General features: G+C 46.8%; 1 protein-coding gene across 1 annotated transcript in view; it reads right to left on the bottom strand.

Annotated features, from left to right (window-relative positions):
• The window catches only part of CDHR2 (cadherin related family member 2), a 552,802-nt gene that overhangs the window by 77,599 nt on the left and 458,165 nt on the right, over positions 1 to 17,038 (bottom strand). Inside the window, exons 26-28 of the mRNA XM_069651470.1 lie at positions 14,336 to 14,413; positions 12,560 to 12,620; positions 7,104 to 7,228 (exon numbers count right to left, since the gene is read on the bottom strand). Coding sequence (XP_069507571.1) covers positions 7,104 to 7,228; positions 12,560 to 12,620; positions 14,336 to 14,413 — 264 coding nt within the window. The remainder of the gene's footprint in view (positions 1 to 7,103; positions 7,229 to 12,559; positions 12,621 to 14,335; positions 14,414 to 17,038) is intronic.

Genomic DNA, 17,038 nt, shown 5'->3' with positions numbered 1-17,038 from the left:
CATTTTATCCATGCAAGCCTCAAACCGTTCCCTTATCCATGTAGAGGAAGAGAATTCATAAGGAGGAGGGAAAGGGGAATGAGTCTGAGCAGGGTCCTGTTGAGGTGCAGAGTATGGAGAGTAACCTACAAGCAAAGGGGAGGCCTTCTTAGGGTCAGAGCCATGAGAAGGGGCCTGGGAAAGCTTCTCCCGGAATGTGGGAAGTGTTTTAGCAGGGGAAGTGCGTTTTCGGCACGTTTTGTCGACGCTTCCGAAATGTGTGCAAACTTTTAGGTATTGTGAAATCTTGGGACCCTGTGTCGGCTGTGATAGCGGGGATGCAGCGTGTCCTGAACCAAGAGGTTCAGTAGGCTCCGCTGAAACTTTCTACATCCTATGGGCGCTGATGGCTTTCGCGATGAATCCTTCAAGGAAGTCTGAGGGGTTATGTGTTTGGCCTTATGAGTAGCATATGTCTCCCTGTTGCCAGGGTGTGATCTCCTCATTGCGCTGCAAGTGACATGCTTAGTGGGGCTGGTGACGGACACTCGGGAGTCGGAACGCTCCACAGTTAAGTCTACGGCCTCCGAAACGGAGCCGTCACTGCTTATGGACTCCTCATCCGAGGAGACGTGCCGGCAAGAGAGTGACTCTCGGCCTGCATGGCATAGGCCACCCACCGCTTGGTGCACCATTCCTTTATGGTCGTAGGCTGAAAGAGTTTACAGGCCTTGCAACGCCACTCGTCGTGGTCACGAGGGAGACAACGGTTACACTGCCTATGAGGGTCTCTTCAGGGTAATTTGCTGTTATACGAAGTGCTAATTTAAAAGGAGTTCGCTCCATAATAGCATGGAAAAGCAGCCAGACGAGTAGAAGGGAAAAGGCATTCTCAGAAGAGAAGTGTCAATCTAAAATGTTTCCCCACTCTCCCTACTGTAAGGCAGGGCTTAAGTGCCAAGGTAAAGAAAACAGCCGTCGAGTCATCCAAGGCAGCAAGACTTGCACAGCAGCAAAACAGGAATAGCCATCCAAGAAGGTCGTTGAGTAGATGTCGAGAATGTCCGCTGATAAGTGCGCCAAAGACGCAAGAAATAGCAACACTATCTCGAATGACAAGCTCTGCATTAAGCAACCAATCAGAATAACAATCTGGGGGTCCTCGACGCGTGAAGGATTTTGGGTACACTACTCGTCCCATTAACGACAGTGTTACAGTTACGCTCATGTTGACATCCCTTTTCGATCTTCAAAAAAAGATGCAATACTCAGCAATTACCACTAGTTGTCAGACTATATGCAAAGCATCAGAATTACAGTTACGTTTAAAAGTAAGTAAATACACTGTTCTCTGAGGTGGGAAATGTGACAGCTCCTTGCCATCTGCGCCCAGGCTGGACCTCACAGCAGAGTGATGACTGCTGTCTCAAAGTGGGAGGGCTTTAGCCCTCCAAAACCAAAGCCATGCGCCGCCCATGGAACCACGGCCGGACTGGCCAGACTGCCCAGACTGCACTGAGCACTCTTCTCCCTGCATATGGGTTTTTTTAGGAAAGCCCATCTGCTGCTTTGAAACTGTCCCGCCTCCAACACTGGTCACAGGAAAAAGGCAAAAAAACATTTTCACTGCTTCTGCTCCACTCAGGGCACCCTGCGCCTGGCTGGGGGATTTATAGAAAAGCACAGCCGCTGCTTTGAAACTGTCCTGTCTCTAACATTAGCCACAAGAGAAAGGCGAAAAAGCACTCTCGCTGCTTCTGCTCCGCTCACCAACAAGTCTTCAAATCGGAAAGCAAGTTAGCCAACCATTCAGAAATCCTCCAGCCAAAGAACCAGCTGGCCAACCAACCAGGCAGAAAACAAAACAGCCAGTAAGACATTAAGCAATCCAGCCAGCCAAAAAACAGTGAGTCGGTCAATGGGCCTGCCAACCAGCAAGTACAATGGAGAGCTACCCAACCAGCCAACTAACCACCTTGTCAGCAAAGCAACCAACCAATCATGTACTCAGCCCGTCTTCCAGCAAACTGACCAGGCAGCCAGGCAATCAGACACCAACCAGACATTATTTACCAACCACTTAACCGAACAGCTAATAAATCAAACAACTGGATGGCTACCCAAGCAAAACATCAGTGGATAAAACAATGAGCCTCCTAGCGAGCCAACCAAGCAACCAGCAAGTTAGCACACCAGACATCCAGCCAACCAATTAGCCAAGCAGTCAACCAAGCAGCCAGTCAAACAAGCAACTAGTCTGCCAACCAACTGCCCATCTAGCAATGCATCCAACTAGAAATCTAATCAATAAATAAACCAGAAAGCAGGAGCAATTAATGTGTGACGATTAGTATTACACTGGGAATACATAACACAAGAGTTATCCAACACTTGAAAATACACATTTTGGAAAAATAGTGCATGGCGACCCATGGGACAGAATTGGCTGATAATCTCTCCTTTCATTGAACTTAATTAACCCGATCACTCGTTTGGGCATAATTAACTAGCATTATTTATTAGTATGGTAAAAGAGAGGGCATGAAAGGTGTGTGGGTAAGGGATTGCTGTTTTACGTTTGGGACTGGTTCCACTCTGCGTTTGTGGCCACTGCATTGGGAACTGGCCGTCATACTGATACTCGTTTCAACACATTAAAAAAGGAAAAAAGAAAAAGAAGAAAGTTAATAGTGAAAACCCCTACATCTTGGAATAGGTAAAACACAAAAATAGATAAAATCCACTATATGTGACTAGCTAATACGTAGGAATGACTAGCACATTCAAATGCACATGGGAATAAAAACAGATGACACATGGGGATACCCAATATCTGAGCACAACCAATGCCTGAAAACACTCAACACCTAAGAACCTCCAATGAACACAAATAGCCAGCACATGGGGGAACATCTAATCAAACACAGGAAAACCTGATTATTTTTTTATTTATTTATATTTGTAAAGGGCATGTCACGGGCCCGGAGGCATAGTAGCGCTAACAAGAGATACAACATGCATAGCAAAACATACAAATGTGCATTTAAAAAAAAAACAAATACACAGACAACCTGTCATCCAACAATCGCGCAGCGGCAGAAGTCGTAGGCTGCGCTAGTCAAGAGAATATAGATATGATATAGAATATAGATATGAGAATATAGCATCTGGGAATAATCACATCAAATGTACCCAGCAATGGGAAATAGTCAACACATTAGGAAAACCACTGCACACCAAGGGGATCCAATTGTAATACCTTGCTGCAAAAATATTCAGCACATCACAAGAACAAAACACAAAAGAAAATTATCGAATGAGAACAGAAAAAAAAATAGGGCTAACTACCACACTGACATATTCTACATATAGGAATTACTACACTCAGGGGTATCCATCATATAAGATTAAACACACGAGAATAACTAGCACTAAAGGGTATCCTACATCTGTGAATACACAACTCGCGGAATTGCCCGATACACGCCAATACCCAGCACAAAGGAATAACAAATACATGCAAGATACAACTATACAAGACATTTAATCATTTGAAACTAAAACTTGAGAATACTGAAATACTAACGCATATTAATAACAAACAAATGCAATTAAAAAAGATGTGGGATTTACCAGCACTTACAAATTCTCAACACATGAAAACGACCAACGCAGGAGGCTGACCAACGCACATATCTACCAAGCAAGTAGAAACAACAACACAATAAGGACTGCCATGACATTCTAGTTACAAATAGCTGCGTTTTCTGAGATGTTCAATGAAATGCATATCATGTGCTTAGAAATTTAAGAAAACAATATGCTGTGAGCAGGAGCTGCACACGGAGTCCGCTGATCATGAGAACATTGGGGCTCTATGAAGTGCTTGGCGGACAGACATAGAAATAGAAAATATGCTGTTTCAGAAAGTGCACAAAGACAGAGGAACAACCAACAAAAAGAAATACCTAAACCACAAGAAGAGCCAACTTGATGAAACTGAACACATGTGAATAAATACACATTGGAATGCACCAATAAGTGGGCAGAGTCAAGAGATACTTGACTCTGAGAGATACTCAGATACTCATACCTGTCTCTGGAGACAATGACTCTGACGCCAAAGTCCTCAACAACATTTAGGGCGGTATACAGGCCTCGATGGCTAAACATGGCTTATGTCTCATTGACGAGAAAACCGAGCTTCTCCTCCTAGGCTCCAAACTCAAACTTAACAGATTAGACAAACAATTTGAATCTTTTAACATTGACGGCAATTCATTAAGGTTTCCAAAGGTGTTACAACTCTCGGCATCTACATCGACTCTTCACTAAATCTTTCCAGACATGTCAACGCAGCGGCTGCGGCCACAGCTTACACCTACAAGCTAATTACGGCCTGCAGACCGTATTTCACCACCCCCAAATGCATCACAACAGCCACCCCCACTGGAAGGCTCTGTTCATTACATACAATTATAAAAGGTAGTTCAGTAACATTGATGAGCAAGTATGCCCTACAAACGTCATCCTCAAAAAAGTAGGATGCATGAACATGTTTAAAATACATGCCCAAGAGCCATGACACTGCATTTCTACAATGCCATGATTCGGATTCAAACCAGGGTTGCTGCGGACACAATGCAGAGTACTAACCTCTATACGATCACAGCAAGTTATTTGGACAATGCTGGCTAAATAACTTCCAGCTACCCCCATGAGACACAGGTGGCAATCTAGTGATGTTTGTTTTGAGCTAGAATCAAGGCTTTATGTGTTCTGATGAATGTAGAGCTCTAAAATGTACCCATACAAATTGGTTGCAGCCCTTGAGTCTTGTTGTCAAGATTTGCTCTCTCCTAGTTGTAGTTCTGCCTTTTATCCATTACAAATGGAGGACTACAAGCGGCCAAATGCAAAGAAATAATGCAACTGAATGGGCAACATTCACTTGACATGGTTCTATTGGGGAGCTGTGGCTGAACGGACAAACATTCATGGTCACCATTATATGTATTTCACAAAGAAGCAGGAGCTCACATTTCACAAAACTGCGCCTATGCAGACCACAATGTTTCTTCTAGCAGGACTTGTCTATGCTTTCGGTTCTTCCTGCAATTAATTGTGTTCCATGAATGCCCCTTTATCACACAAGGGATTGGAGGTGCTATTTGAGTAACAAAACCTCCCGCGTCTCTTCACAGAGCATTGCAATTCCAACCTACTCTTCCACTAACCTCCAAATGGAGTCAAACGTTTCAAAGGCCTGACTTATAAACCAGGAAATTCCTATAATAACAACATCTGGGAGAGGTTGCATGTCAGAAATGCAAATTTTCCAGGTTTGCACCTTCCAGTAAAGTGAGCAAAAACAACCACTTTTTTCAGTTACTCTGTTTATGTCATGGTAACAACAAAAAGTAGAAATAGAAGCATGTCACCAACAAAGTAGTCTCTTTACGGACCACCTAGGCTTGGCTTCTATAGTGTTTAAAAACACTGGCACTGTCTTTGACACAGAAGGCAGCAATCAGCAGAGGCAACTTTCCACAGTGCCATGGCCCAGAAAAAACGAAGCACAAAGCCCTTCATTCACTCTTCCAGGGCCACAGCCACGAACCACTAGATTCTAATGATGGGAAAGCTGACAGGAAGTATAAGCACATTTAAAGGAGGGTATCTTTTCATCCACAAAATAATGCCATCAGGGCAGCACTTTACATTCCCAAATCCCAACATATCTTTGAGGTAAGACGCAACTTGAATTGGCTTTTTGTCAAACAAAGGATTGCTTTCAAAACCCTCTCTCTCAAAGCTCTCGCTAATCTAGCACCAAGCTACCTTACCAAAAACTTTGCACGTAATACCTCTGACTGCCTCATGAGATCGGCGCAAGCACATTGCCTCAAAATCCCTAATTTCAAGCTACTAAAATCAGGAGGTAGTAGTTTCCCTGTTTTAGCAGTCAAATTATGGAACTCCTTACCTCTACCAATAAGAACTGAACAGAACTACTACCCATTCCAAAGGATCACTAAAATCCGGTTTCTGGCCCAAGAATCTCAGCCATCCCGCAACCTAGCTACCACCAACAGACCTGCAAACCGAGCGTCATGATTAATACATACTATCAAAAGCTGGTACATATGTAAGCTTCCCCTGCTAACTTGTAAATTGATGTCTTTGTATATATTGTATATTGTAAATTCTCAAATCTCTATCAAATGTGTATTCCATGTCTCTTCGATCCACTCCTGTAATTACCTAAACGTTTTGACATGCCGTTTGTAAATTATGTATTCTTATAAATATGCTCTTGTACCGATGTAACTGCCTTGAAAGAAATGCGCCCAGGTGCCTATGGGCTTGGAGCACAATACAAATAAAAAATATAATACAATACAATACAAGAGACGTAAATGATGAGCCCACCAGAACACATGGCACAAGGGCATAGCTGATGCACCAGAACAAGCCCCCCGTGAGCCCAATGAACCAACATGTCGATACTCAGATGAGATTAACCAACAGGAATGAGAACTCACCCCAGGATCCTAACCAAGCAAGAGCAAGCCACATATAAGAAGTGATGCCGAAGACCCCCTAACACCACATATGAACCTCCATGTTCCAAATCCCACATCTTATCTAAGAACATCAATTTTAGGTTGGTATGGCAAGCATACAGTGAAGATGAAGACATTATAGCTTGCATCGGGCTGGGCCTGGACATGCCCAGTATTACATATTATGAGTACAATGAGGCAAGGCCACTGTGCCATCAACATTATTGCAAAGGTTACGGGGGCTGCAACATGTTCAGAATCTTGCTGTACGGAGACAGAATCATAACTGTATGGCCAGCACAGGGTACCTGCCTTGACCACAGTAAATGCTGTGATAATATTGCAACCATAGAAAAAGCTCAAGAAATGTGGTAACCTGGGCTGAGCTATGGGCATGGCTGTGAGCGCCCTAACTGTGCCTTTAGTGCTCTTGGTGCCTTGTGAGCAGAGGCATTCCTGTAGCGCTGTGCATGAGCAAGCCTTGCTGAAGTGTCATGAAACCTGTGACAATGGAAGTGACAGACACCATAGACCACAGAGGACAGAGTGATCTCATACCTTTTCCGGGTGCAAACCAGAGCCACAATCATGATTAAAGCCAGGAGCACCAGCCCTCCGACTAGGCCGGCGATGATGCCAACAAATATCTTCTCGTTATTATCTGGCGAGGCTGCCGAGCCACCCTGTGAATCAAGCACAGACAACAGCAATCATTTCTCAGTAACAGACTTTGTACTGTATGCGTAACATAAGCAAAAGCATACTGACTGTAGTGTTACCGAACCCTCTTTGGCCAGCTGTCTAACACAAGTTAACATACTGGTCCTGATAGCTCGGGGTATGTATTCCTTCACAAACCCTGTAAAACCAGCTATGCAGTGCAAGGTATCATAGAGACTCTCATTGCTCAGGACATGGGTTCCTTAGGGAATCAGCTTGGAAAATAAGGCCCCATGCGGCATAGGACCTTTGTTCTTACAAAACAATCCCTAATAAGCTCAGTCACAAAGGATACAATAATGCCCCACATAGCACAGGAACTGTGGTCAATCCAGAATCATCCCAGCCAAGTTCTGCTCTCTATGCGTTAACATGATATCCCTCACTGCACAAGGAACTGGTGTCCTTATGGAACCATACCATCAGAGATGTCTGATCACCTCACATGGAACAGCTCAGAATGCTCCAGGACCTGCCTTCTGAACAATGTCCAGGACCTGCCTTCTGTGGACAATCCCCCCGCCCTCCCTTCTGTGAGAAATGCCCCGGGACCTGCCATCTGTGGACAATGCCCCGGGACCTGCCTTCTGTGGACAATGCCCCGGGACCTGCCTTCTGTGAACAATGCCCCAGGACCTGCCTTCTATGAACAATGCCCCAGGACCTGCCTTCTGTGAACAATGCCACAGGACCTGCCTTCTATGAACAATGCCCCAGGACATGCCTTCTGTGAACAGTGCCCCAGGACCTGCGAACAATTCCCCAGGACCTGCCTTCTATGAACAATGCCCCAGGACCTGCCTTCTATGAACAATGTCCCAGGACATGCCTTCTGTGAACAGTGCCCCAAGACCTGCCTTCTGTGACCAATGCCCCAAAACCTGCCTTCTATGAACAATGCCCCAGGACCTGCCTTCTATGACCAATGCCCCAGGACATGCCTTCTATGTACAATGCTCCAGGACCTGCCTTCTATGTACAATGCCCCAGGAACTGCCTTCTATGACCATAAGCGCCCCAAGTCCTGCCTTCTGTGACCAATGCCCCAGGACATGCCTTCTGTGACCAATGCCCCAGATCCTGCCTTCTATGAACAATGCCCCAGGACCTGCCTTCTATGACCAATGCCCCAGGACCTGCCTTCTATGTACAATGCCCCAGGACCTGCCTTCTATGTACAATACCCCAGGACCTGCCTTTTATGACGAATGCCCCAGGACCTGCCTCCTGTGACCAATGCCCCAGGACCTGCCTTCTGTGGACAATGCCCCAGGACCTGCCTTCTATGAGCAATGCCCCAGGCCCTGCCTTCTATCAACAATGCCCCAGGACCTGCCTTCTGTGAACAATGCCTCAGGACCTGCCTCCTGTGACCAATGCCCAGGGACCTGCCTTCTATTAACAATGACCCAGGACCTGCCTTCTGTGGACAATGCCCCGGGACCTGCCTTCTGTGGACAATGCCCCAGGACCTGCCTTCTATGAAAAATTCCCCAGAACTTGCCTTTTGTGAACAATGCCCCAGGACCTGCCTTCTATGAAAAATGCCCCAAGAGCTGCCTTCTGTGAACAATGCCCCAGGACCTGCCTTCTATGAACAATGCCCCAGGACCTGCCTCCTATGAACAATGTCCCAGGAACTGCCTTCTATGACCAATGCCCCAAAACCTGCCTTCTATGAACAATGCCCCAGGACCTGCCTTCTATGAGCAATGCCCCAGGACATGCCTTCTATGTACAATGCCCCAGGACCTGCCTTCTATGTACAATGCCCCAGGAACTGCCTTCTATGACCATAAGCGCCCCAGGACCTGCCTTCTGTGACCAATGCCCCAGGACATGCCTTCTGTGACCAATGCCCCAGATCCTGCCTTCTATGAACAATGCCCCAGGAGCTGCCTTCTATGACCAATGCCCCAGGACCTGCCTTCTATGTACAATGCCCCAGGACCTGCCTTCTATGTACAATGCCCCAGGACCTGCCTTCTATGATGAATGCCCCAGGTCCTGCCTTCTGTGAACAATGCCCCAGGACCTGCCTTCTGTGAACAATGCCCCAGGACCTGCCTTATATGACAAATGCCCCAGGTCCTGCCTTCTGTGAACAATGCACCAGGACCTGCCTTCTGTGAACAATGCCCCAGGTCCTGTCTTCTGTGAACAATGCTCCAGGACCTGCCTTCTATGACGAATGCCCCAGGTCCTTCCTTCAATGAACAATGCTGCAGGACCTGCCTTCTGTGAACAATGCCCCAGGTCCTGCCTTCTGTGAACAATGCCCCAGGACCTGCCTTATATGACGAATGCCCCAGGTCCTGCCTTCTGTGAACAATGCCCCAGATCCTGCCTTCTGTGAACAATGCCACAGGACCTTCCTGCTATGAACAATGCCCCAGGACCTGCCTTCTATGACCAATGTCCCAGGGCCTGCCTTCTATAAACAATGTTCCAGGACCTGCCTTCTATAAACAATGCTCCAGGTCCTGCCTTCTACGAATAATGCTCCAGGTCCTGCCTTCTATGAACAATGCCCCAGGACCTGCCTTCTATGATGAATGCCCCAGGGCCTGCCTTCTATAAACAATGTTCCAGGACCTGCCTTCTATAAACAGTGCTCCAGGTCCTGCCTTCTATGAATAATGCTCCAGGTCCTGCCTTCAGTGAACAATGCTGCAGGACCTGCCTTCTATGACGAATGCCCCAGGTCCTGCCTTCTATGAACAATGCCCAGGACCTGCCTTCTATGACCAATGCCCCAGGACCTGCCTTATGTGAACAATGCCCCAGGACCTGCCTTCTGTGAACAATGCCCCAGGACCTGCCTTGTATGAACAGTGCCCCAGGGTGTGCCTTCTATTAACAATGCTCCAGGACCTGCCTTCTATGAACAATGCTCCAGGTCCTGCCTTCTATGAACAATGCCCCAGGGCCTGCCTTCTGAGAACAATGTTCCAGGACCTGCCTTCTGTGAACAATGCCACAGGACCTGCCTTCTATCAACAATGTTCCAGGTCCTGCCTTCTATGAACAATGCTTCAGGACATGCCTTCTGTAAACAATGCTCCATGACCTGCATTCTATTAACAATGCCCCAGGGCCTGCCTTCTGTGAACAATGCAGAAGGACCTGCCTTCTGTAAACAATGCCCCAGGACCTTCCTTCTGTGGCCAATGCCCCAGGACCTGCCTTCTATGAACAATGCCCCAGGACCTGCCTTCTATGAACAATGCCCCAGGAACTGCCTTCTATGACCATAAGCGCCCCAGGACCTGCCTTCTATGAGCAATGCCCAGGACATGCCTTCTGTGAACAGTGCCCCAGGATCTGCCTTCTGTGGCCAATACCCCAGGACTTGCCTTCTATGAACAATGCCCCAGGACCTGACTTCTATGAACAATGCACCAGGACCTGCCTTCTGTAAACAATGCTCCAGGACCTGCATTCTATTAACAATGCCCCAGGACCTGCCTTCTGTGAACAATGCTCCAGGACCTGCCTTCTGTGGCCAATGCCTCAGGACCTGCCTTCTGCGAACAATGCCCCAGGTCCTGCCTTCTGTGAACAATGCTCCAGGACCTGCCTTCTGTGAACAATGCCCCAGGTCCTGCCTTCTGTGAACAATGCCCCAGGACCTGCCTTCTATGATGAATGCCCCAGGTCCTTCCTTCAATGAACAATGCTCCAGGACTTGCCTTCTGTAAACAATGCCCCAGGATCTGTCTTCTGTGACCAATGCCCCAGATCCTGCCTTCTGTGAACAATGCCACAGGACCTGCCTGCTATGAACAATGCCCCAGGACCTGCCTTCTATTACCAATGCCCCAGGGCCTGCCTTCTATAAACAATGTTCCAGGACCTGCCTTCTATAAACAATGCTCTAGGTTCTGCCTTCTACGAATAATGCTCCAGGACCTGCCTTCTATGAACAATGCCCCAGGACCTGCCTTCTATGACGAATGCCCCAGGGCCTGCCTTCTATAAACAATGTTCCAGGACCTGCCTTCTATAAACAATGCTCCAGGTCCTGCCTTCTATGAATAATGCTCTAGGTCCTGCCTTCAGTGAACAATGCCGCAGGACCTGCCTTCTATGACGAATGCCCCAGGTCCTGCCTTCTATGAACAATGCACCAGGACCTGCCATCTATGACCAATGCCCCAGGACCTGCCTTATGTGAACAATGCCCCAGGACCTGCCTTCTGTGAACAATGCCCGAAGACCTGCCTTGTATGAACAGTGCCCCAGGGCGTGCCTTCTATTAACAATGCTCCAGGACCTGCCTTCTATGAACAATGCTCCAGGTCCTGCCTTCTATGAACAATGCCCCAGGGTCTGCCTTCTGTGAACAATGTTCCAGGACCTGCCTTCTGTGAACAATGCCACAGGGCCTGCCTTCTATGAACAATGTTCCAGGTCCTGCCTTCTATGAACAATGCTTCAGGACATGCCTTCTGTAAACAATGCTCCAGGACCTGCCTTCTGTGAACAATGCCCCAGGACCTTCCTTCTGTGGCCAATGCCCCAGGACCTGCCTTCTATGAACAATGCCCCAGGAACTGCCTTCTATGAACAATGCCCCAGGAACTGCCTTCTATGACCATAAGCACCCCAGGACCTGCCTTCTATGAGCAATGCCCCAGGACCTGCCTTCTATGAACAATGCCCCAGGACCTGACTTCTATGAACAATGCACCAGGACCTGCCTTCTGTAAACAATGCCCCAGGACCTTCCTTCTGTGGCCAATGCCCCAGGACCTGCCTTCTATGAACAATGCCCCAGGAACTGCCTTCTATGAACAATGCCCCAGGAACTGCCTTCTATGACCATAAGTGCCCCAGGACCTGCCTTCTATGAGCAAAGCCCCAGGACATGCCTTCTGTGAACAGTGCCCTAGGACCTGCCTTCTGTGGCCAATACCCCAGGACTTGCCTTTTATGAACAATGCCCCAGGACCTGACTTCTATGAACAATGCACCAGGACCTGCCTTCTGTAAACAATGCTCCAGGCCCTGCATTCTATTAACAATGCCCCAGGACCTGCCTTCTGTGAACAATGCCCCAGGACCTGCCTTCTGTGGCCAATGCCTCAGGACCTGCATTCTATGAACAATGCCCCAGGACCTGACTTCTATGAACAATGCACCAGGACCTGCCTTCTGTAAACAATGCCCCAGGGCCTGCCTTCTGTGAACAATGCCCCAGAATTTGCCTTCTATAGAGAACTTTGTCAGACCTGCTGGCACTCTACTGGGCTCAGTTTTCTTTGGCAGCACACGCCCCCTGGAATACTTACAATTATAGTCAGTCCCAGTTGTAAAAGATCTGACAAGGATTCCTGATCACTTTGGATGAGTCTATAAAAAAGAAAGGTTGTGAGCATTCTGTCTTTATACAGGCAACACAATCATTCCAGTGGTGTTACCTCTGAGTCTGTAATTACACACATAATAATGTCTCATGCCTCCCCTCCTTTACTAACTGAAGAGTATCAATGCTTGCAGATTAAGAGCCTTCTACTTCCACTTCGAATTCTCAAGCACAACCACTTCTCTGAATGACAGCACCACGCCGGAGCAGGCCAACTTTCCCGCCTCTGAAAGGCAACCCCTCAGCTCTACAGGACAACCAGTCAATCTCAGCCGAGCAAGTCATTGACATCTGTAGGAAACCCCTTGCTCTTTACAGGACAAGAATTAACCACTGATGGACAGCTTCTCTATCCCTATAGTGGAAATAGCCATTCCTTGCAAGTAACCCAGTGACCTCAGGAAGAACATCCTTCGACACCTGCGGGCAATCAACCTGCATCTACCAAACATGTATTGGTCTCGGCAGAGCAATTATTGCACTCTGCAGGACATCTCCCCTCTACAAAACAGAGTTTGATCCTTGCTGGACTATACAGCAACCTCTCCACAACAGCTCTTTGCCTTATTCATGGCAGCAATAGACCTTCATAGGACTACCCAAATAATGTTGCAAAATACCCTCTCTACCTCTGCTCGCCAACCCACCAAACACCATAGACCAACTCCTAAACACCTTCAGACTTTGCAGGAAAACCTTTTGAGCCCTGCGAACAACCTATACTTCTGCAAGATCACCACCCAACCACTGTAGGAAGACTCATCACATTCTACTCATTGTAACCGTAAATAATAGCAGGATACCTCTTAAACCTTTGCAAAAAAGAACAGCAACATCTGCACAGCAACCCCTCAACCCCAAGAACCTCTGCAGGACAACCCATCAACCTCTGCGTAAGGACACCCAACTTTTTCCAAACAACCGCAACAGCTGCAGGAAAGTATTTTTCTATCTGCTGGTTAACAATTTACATGTTCAGAACAACCCTTAAATTCTGCAGGTCTGTCCCTTGACTTCTGGATCACTTCAGGAATACTCTTTGACCTCTGCAGGACTACCGCTGAGCTCTGCAAGCTCTGTACTGTAGGACCGTCCACCAACAACTGCAGGGTAGCTTTCCAACTCTGCAGCACAGCTCCTCTCCCTACCCATTACCACTCCATCAACTCTGCGGGGCATCTCGTTGAAATCAGAAGTACAGCGTGCCAACCCCATTTAATGTACACAGAAAATAAAGTGGCCTTTTCAAAACAATATCTTGACCTTTGCTGGAAAACCTCTACAGGAAAAATCCTACTCTATGCAGGTCATCCCCATGACCTCACTTGTTTGAACCCTCCAGGGGAAACCCCACCCCGTCTTTGCAGTGCAATCTCTTAACCTTTACAGGACAAGCCAATAACTCTGGCAGGACAGCCCCCTGACTTCTGCAGTATCCCAACTCTTCTTAAACTCATCCACCTTTGGAGGACAAACATGGATCATACCAAGACAAGCCCTTCGGCTCGGCAGGACAACCTCTCAACCTATTCAGGACAATTCTGGCAATGAACTGAACAGGACAACATCCTGCTTTGTAGCATAGAGGAGATGAGGAGTCCGGCGTGGCTGGGAATTTGCTCATGGAAAAGAAGATTCCTTTCCAGCACATCAGTGGAAGTGGGGCACAAGGGTCCATTTTGAGATGGCAATGAACACTCACTCTGCAACCTTTTCAGACATGATGGCCGTCCCGTTCTTGTAGACAAAGTATGCTTCCATGACAGACTGCACTGCAGCCCTGCAAGGAAAAAGGAGCGACAAGAAAGCAGTTGGGTTATCATCAGATCCTCTGTGTTCTCTTCAGCATCCTGGAAACCTGGCACCATCCAACATACATCATCATCATTGCTCCTTATTCTCAAACTGGCTTTGAGAGAGGTCACCATTGCATTCATCAACGTTGGCTTAGACATTGTTCTACTTATGATCATCCTTTCAACCATCATCTACTATACAACTGGTCGTAGGGATTCACTGCCTGAGTGCCTGGTGAGGGGAGGGAAGAAGGATGAAGGCTCACCTCAACTGCGCGAGACACCTAAATATGGACACAGTTTGACTGGCAGACAAAGGGCAAATAGGCTGAACCGGGTAATCATGGCTCCTTATTTTATAGCCTGACAAGTGCAAGGTTCAAACCATGCAGGAGTTGATGATGGTTCCAAGATATAATGCAACACAATTCAGACACTCACAGGAAATAAAAGGTCGAAAAGTGGGACAAATGATATTATAAAAGAAGTAACATGAAAGTGGGATCAAATCTAGGCAGACAGACAGACAATCAGGCGTGAGTGCTATGCATCTAGTATTCATGTTAGTTATAAGAGGCATTAGACTATGTGAAGTAATGAAAAGGTCTTCTAAATGCTGGTGTCTTCATAGGCAGCTGAACAGTGGGAATGAGGCCAAACTGCCTCATCAGGGAGGTTTCTTGTGCTGGCAAAGAGAGCATTCAGACTTTGGTAATATTTTATGGTGGACATGTTCTCTGGTCCAGGACTGGATGTGCCGGTATCCCGCAGTAAGATTAGACTTTTGGCTAAGCCTTACACTATACTCCAGTCAATGTTTACGATGTGCTTTGATAGAGGACGGGCTTCCCTGCTACTAGGATGCAAATACGGATGTTGCTGTGAGGTTTCCCACCTAATAACATCAAGTGTTTCGTGGCATCCTACCTCTTCTTAGCACTCTATAATCACCCAGTTTAATGATACTCAACTTAAAAACCTTGGAAGGACGACAGGGATGAGGATTCGAACCTGTGAAGGGCAGGCTTGCCCCATGTCAGAGCTAAGTGCTCGAGCTATCCAGCCACGGCCTCCTCCCCAGACTCTCAGAAGTGTGCATCCAAGTTTTCTTTTAGTCTTAAATATGGCAGAGGTGTTCTTGGCATTTCCAATCAGATGTGGACTGAATGCTTGAATGGCATTTTCTATAGCTTTGCTGCGCCCTTAGATTATGCCATGACAACAAAGCTGAATGCAGGTGGGCATCTTTTTCTGGGACTAAGGATGCAACTGGGAGAGAGGGGCACATCCCTCCTTGCTTGCGGATTCTATGATGTCCAAGAGATGTAAAGAGAACAGGGCCCATCCAAAGACACTCAGCACCAAATTCAAAACAATCCTCTCAATCTCCGCGCTGAGGAGGTTGTATCATGGGCGAAGGGCTTGGCAACCCAAAACGTGGGTTAGGTTTGCTAAACAAAGCACTTAAAAAAGGATATACGGCCAGAATGACCCTCTGTCCCCTCACCTCTTCCTGGTTCGGTAGAAGGCTTGTCTTGCCCTGAAATCAATGTCTTATCCTGAGAAGTTATGTTCAGGTGCAAATGAATTTCTTAGACATTACAATCACAGTAAATACTGATTCGAAAAATGCTTATGTCAAACCATACAACAAACCGACAGACAAGAACTCTGTACTTCACTATGAAAGCTTCCACCCCAAACACGTAAGGGACAACTTACCTTTAGGACAGTTTTTAAGACTAAAAAGAAACAGAACTAAAAAATCCGATTTTCTCGCAGAAGCAAAGAAAATGGAGAAACAGCTGCACCTAAGGGGTTACCCACCTGACATCACCAGTAAAGCTCTTAAACGAGCCAAAAACAAGCACCGTGAGGCCTTACTGGTGTATAAAGGTCGATCATTGGAAAAAAGAGACACCACATAAACTGGTTTTTGTAAACACATACAGCCACATTTCCAATGCCATCAATAAAATCATCCAGAAGAATTGGAACATTCTGGAAAAGGGTGATTCCCCAATACCTAGGCCGGTGGTAGCTTTCAGACGCAGTAAAAATATAAAAGAACAACTAACAAGAAATTCCATAAGTCTTAAACCAAGCAAACAGACCACTTTGACAGAACAGTGGGGACTACCACCAGTCACGGGCCACTTTCCCTGAGGCAATGCACCTTCTGCCATTTCACGTCCGAAAGCACAGAAGTGGACCTAGGACTACGATTCCCTTGGAAACAGAACTTACATACTAACTGTAACTCATCCATGGTCATATATGCAATTTGGTGCCCTTTCAATATGATTTATGTGGGGAAACAGACAGGAAAGTCAAACTGAGAATTGGAGAACATAAAAGTTGCTTGAAAAACCGCACTGCAAATGCCCCACTGGTGGACCATTGGATAGAAAAGATACATGCTCCTGACGATTTCAAATGGTCAGTAATATACAAACTAATTCCAAGCATGGACATCAACAGAGACAAGATTACGCTTCTACACAAAGAACAACAATTCATTTTTCTAACTAAGAGTGCCGTGACCGGCCTCAACGAGAAAGTTGATTGGCTCAATTAATGAGACTGGATCCGTGTCCCACACCTTAGTA

This window comes from Ambystoma mexicanum, chromosome 3p, assembly GCF_040938575.1.
Source record: "Ambystoma mexicanum isolate Mex_15411 chromosome 3p, UKY_AmexF1_1, whole genome shotgun sequence".
In the NCBI taxonomy this organism is placed as follows: domain Eukaryota; kingdom Metazoa; phylum Chordata; class Amphibia; order Caudata; family Ambystomatidae; genus Ambystoma; species Ambystoma mexicanum.
This window is presented reverse-complemented; position numbering and strand designations above follow the sequence as displayed.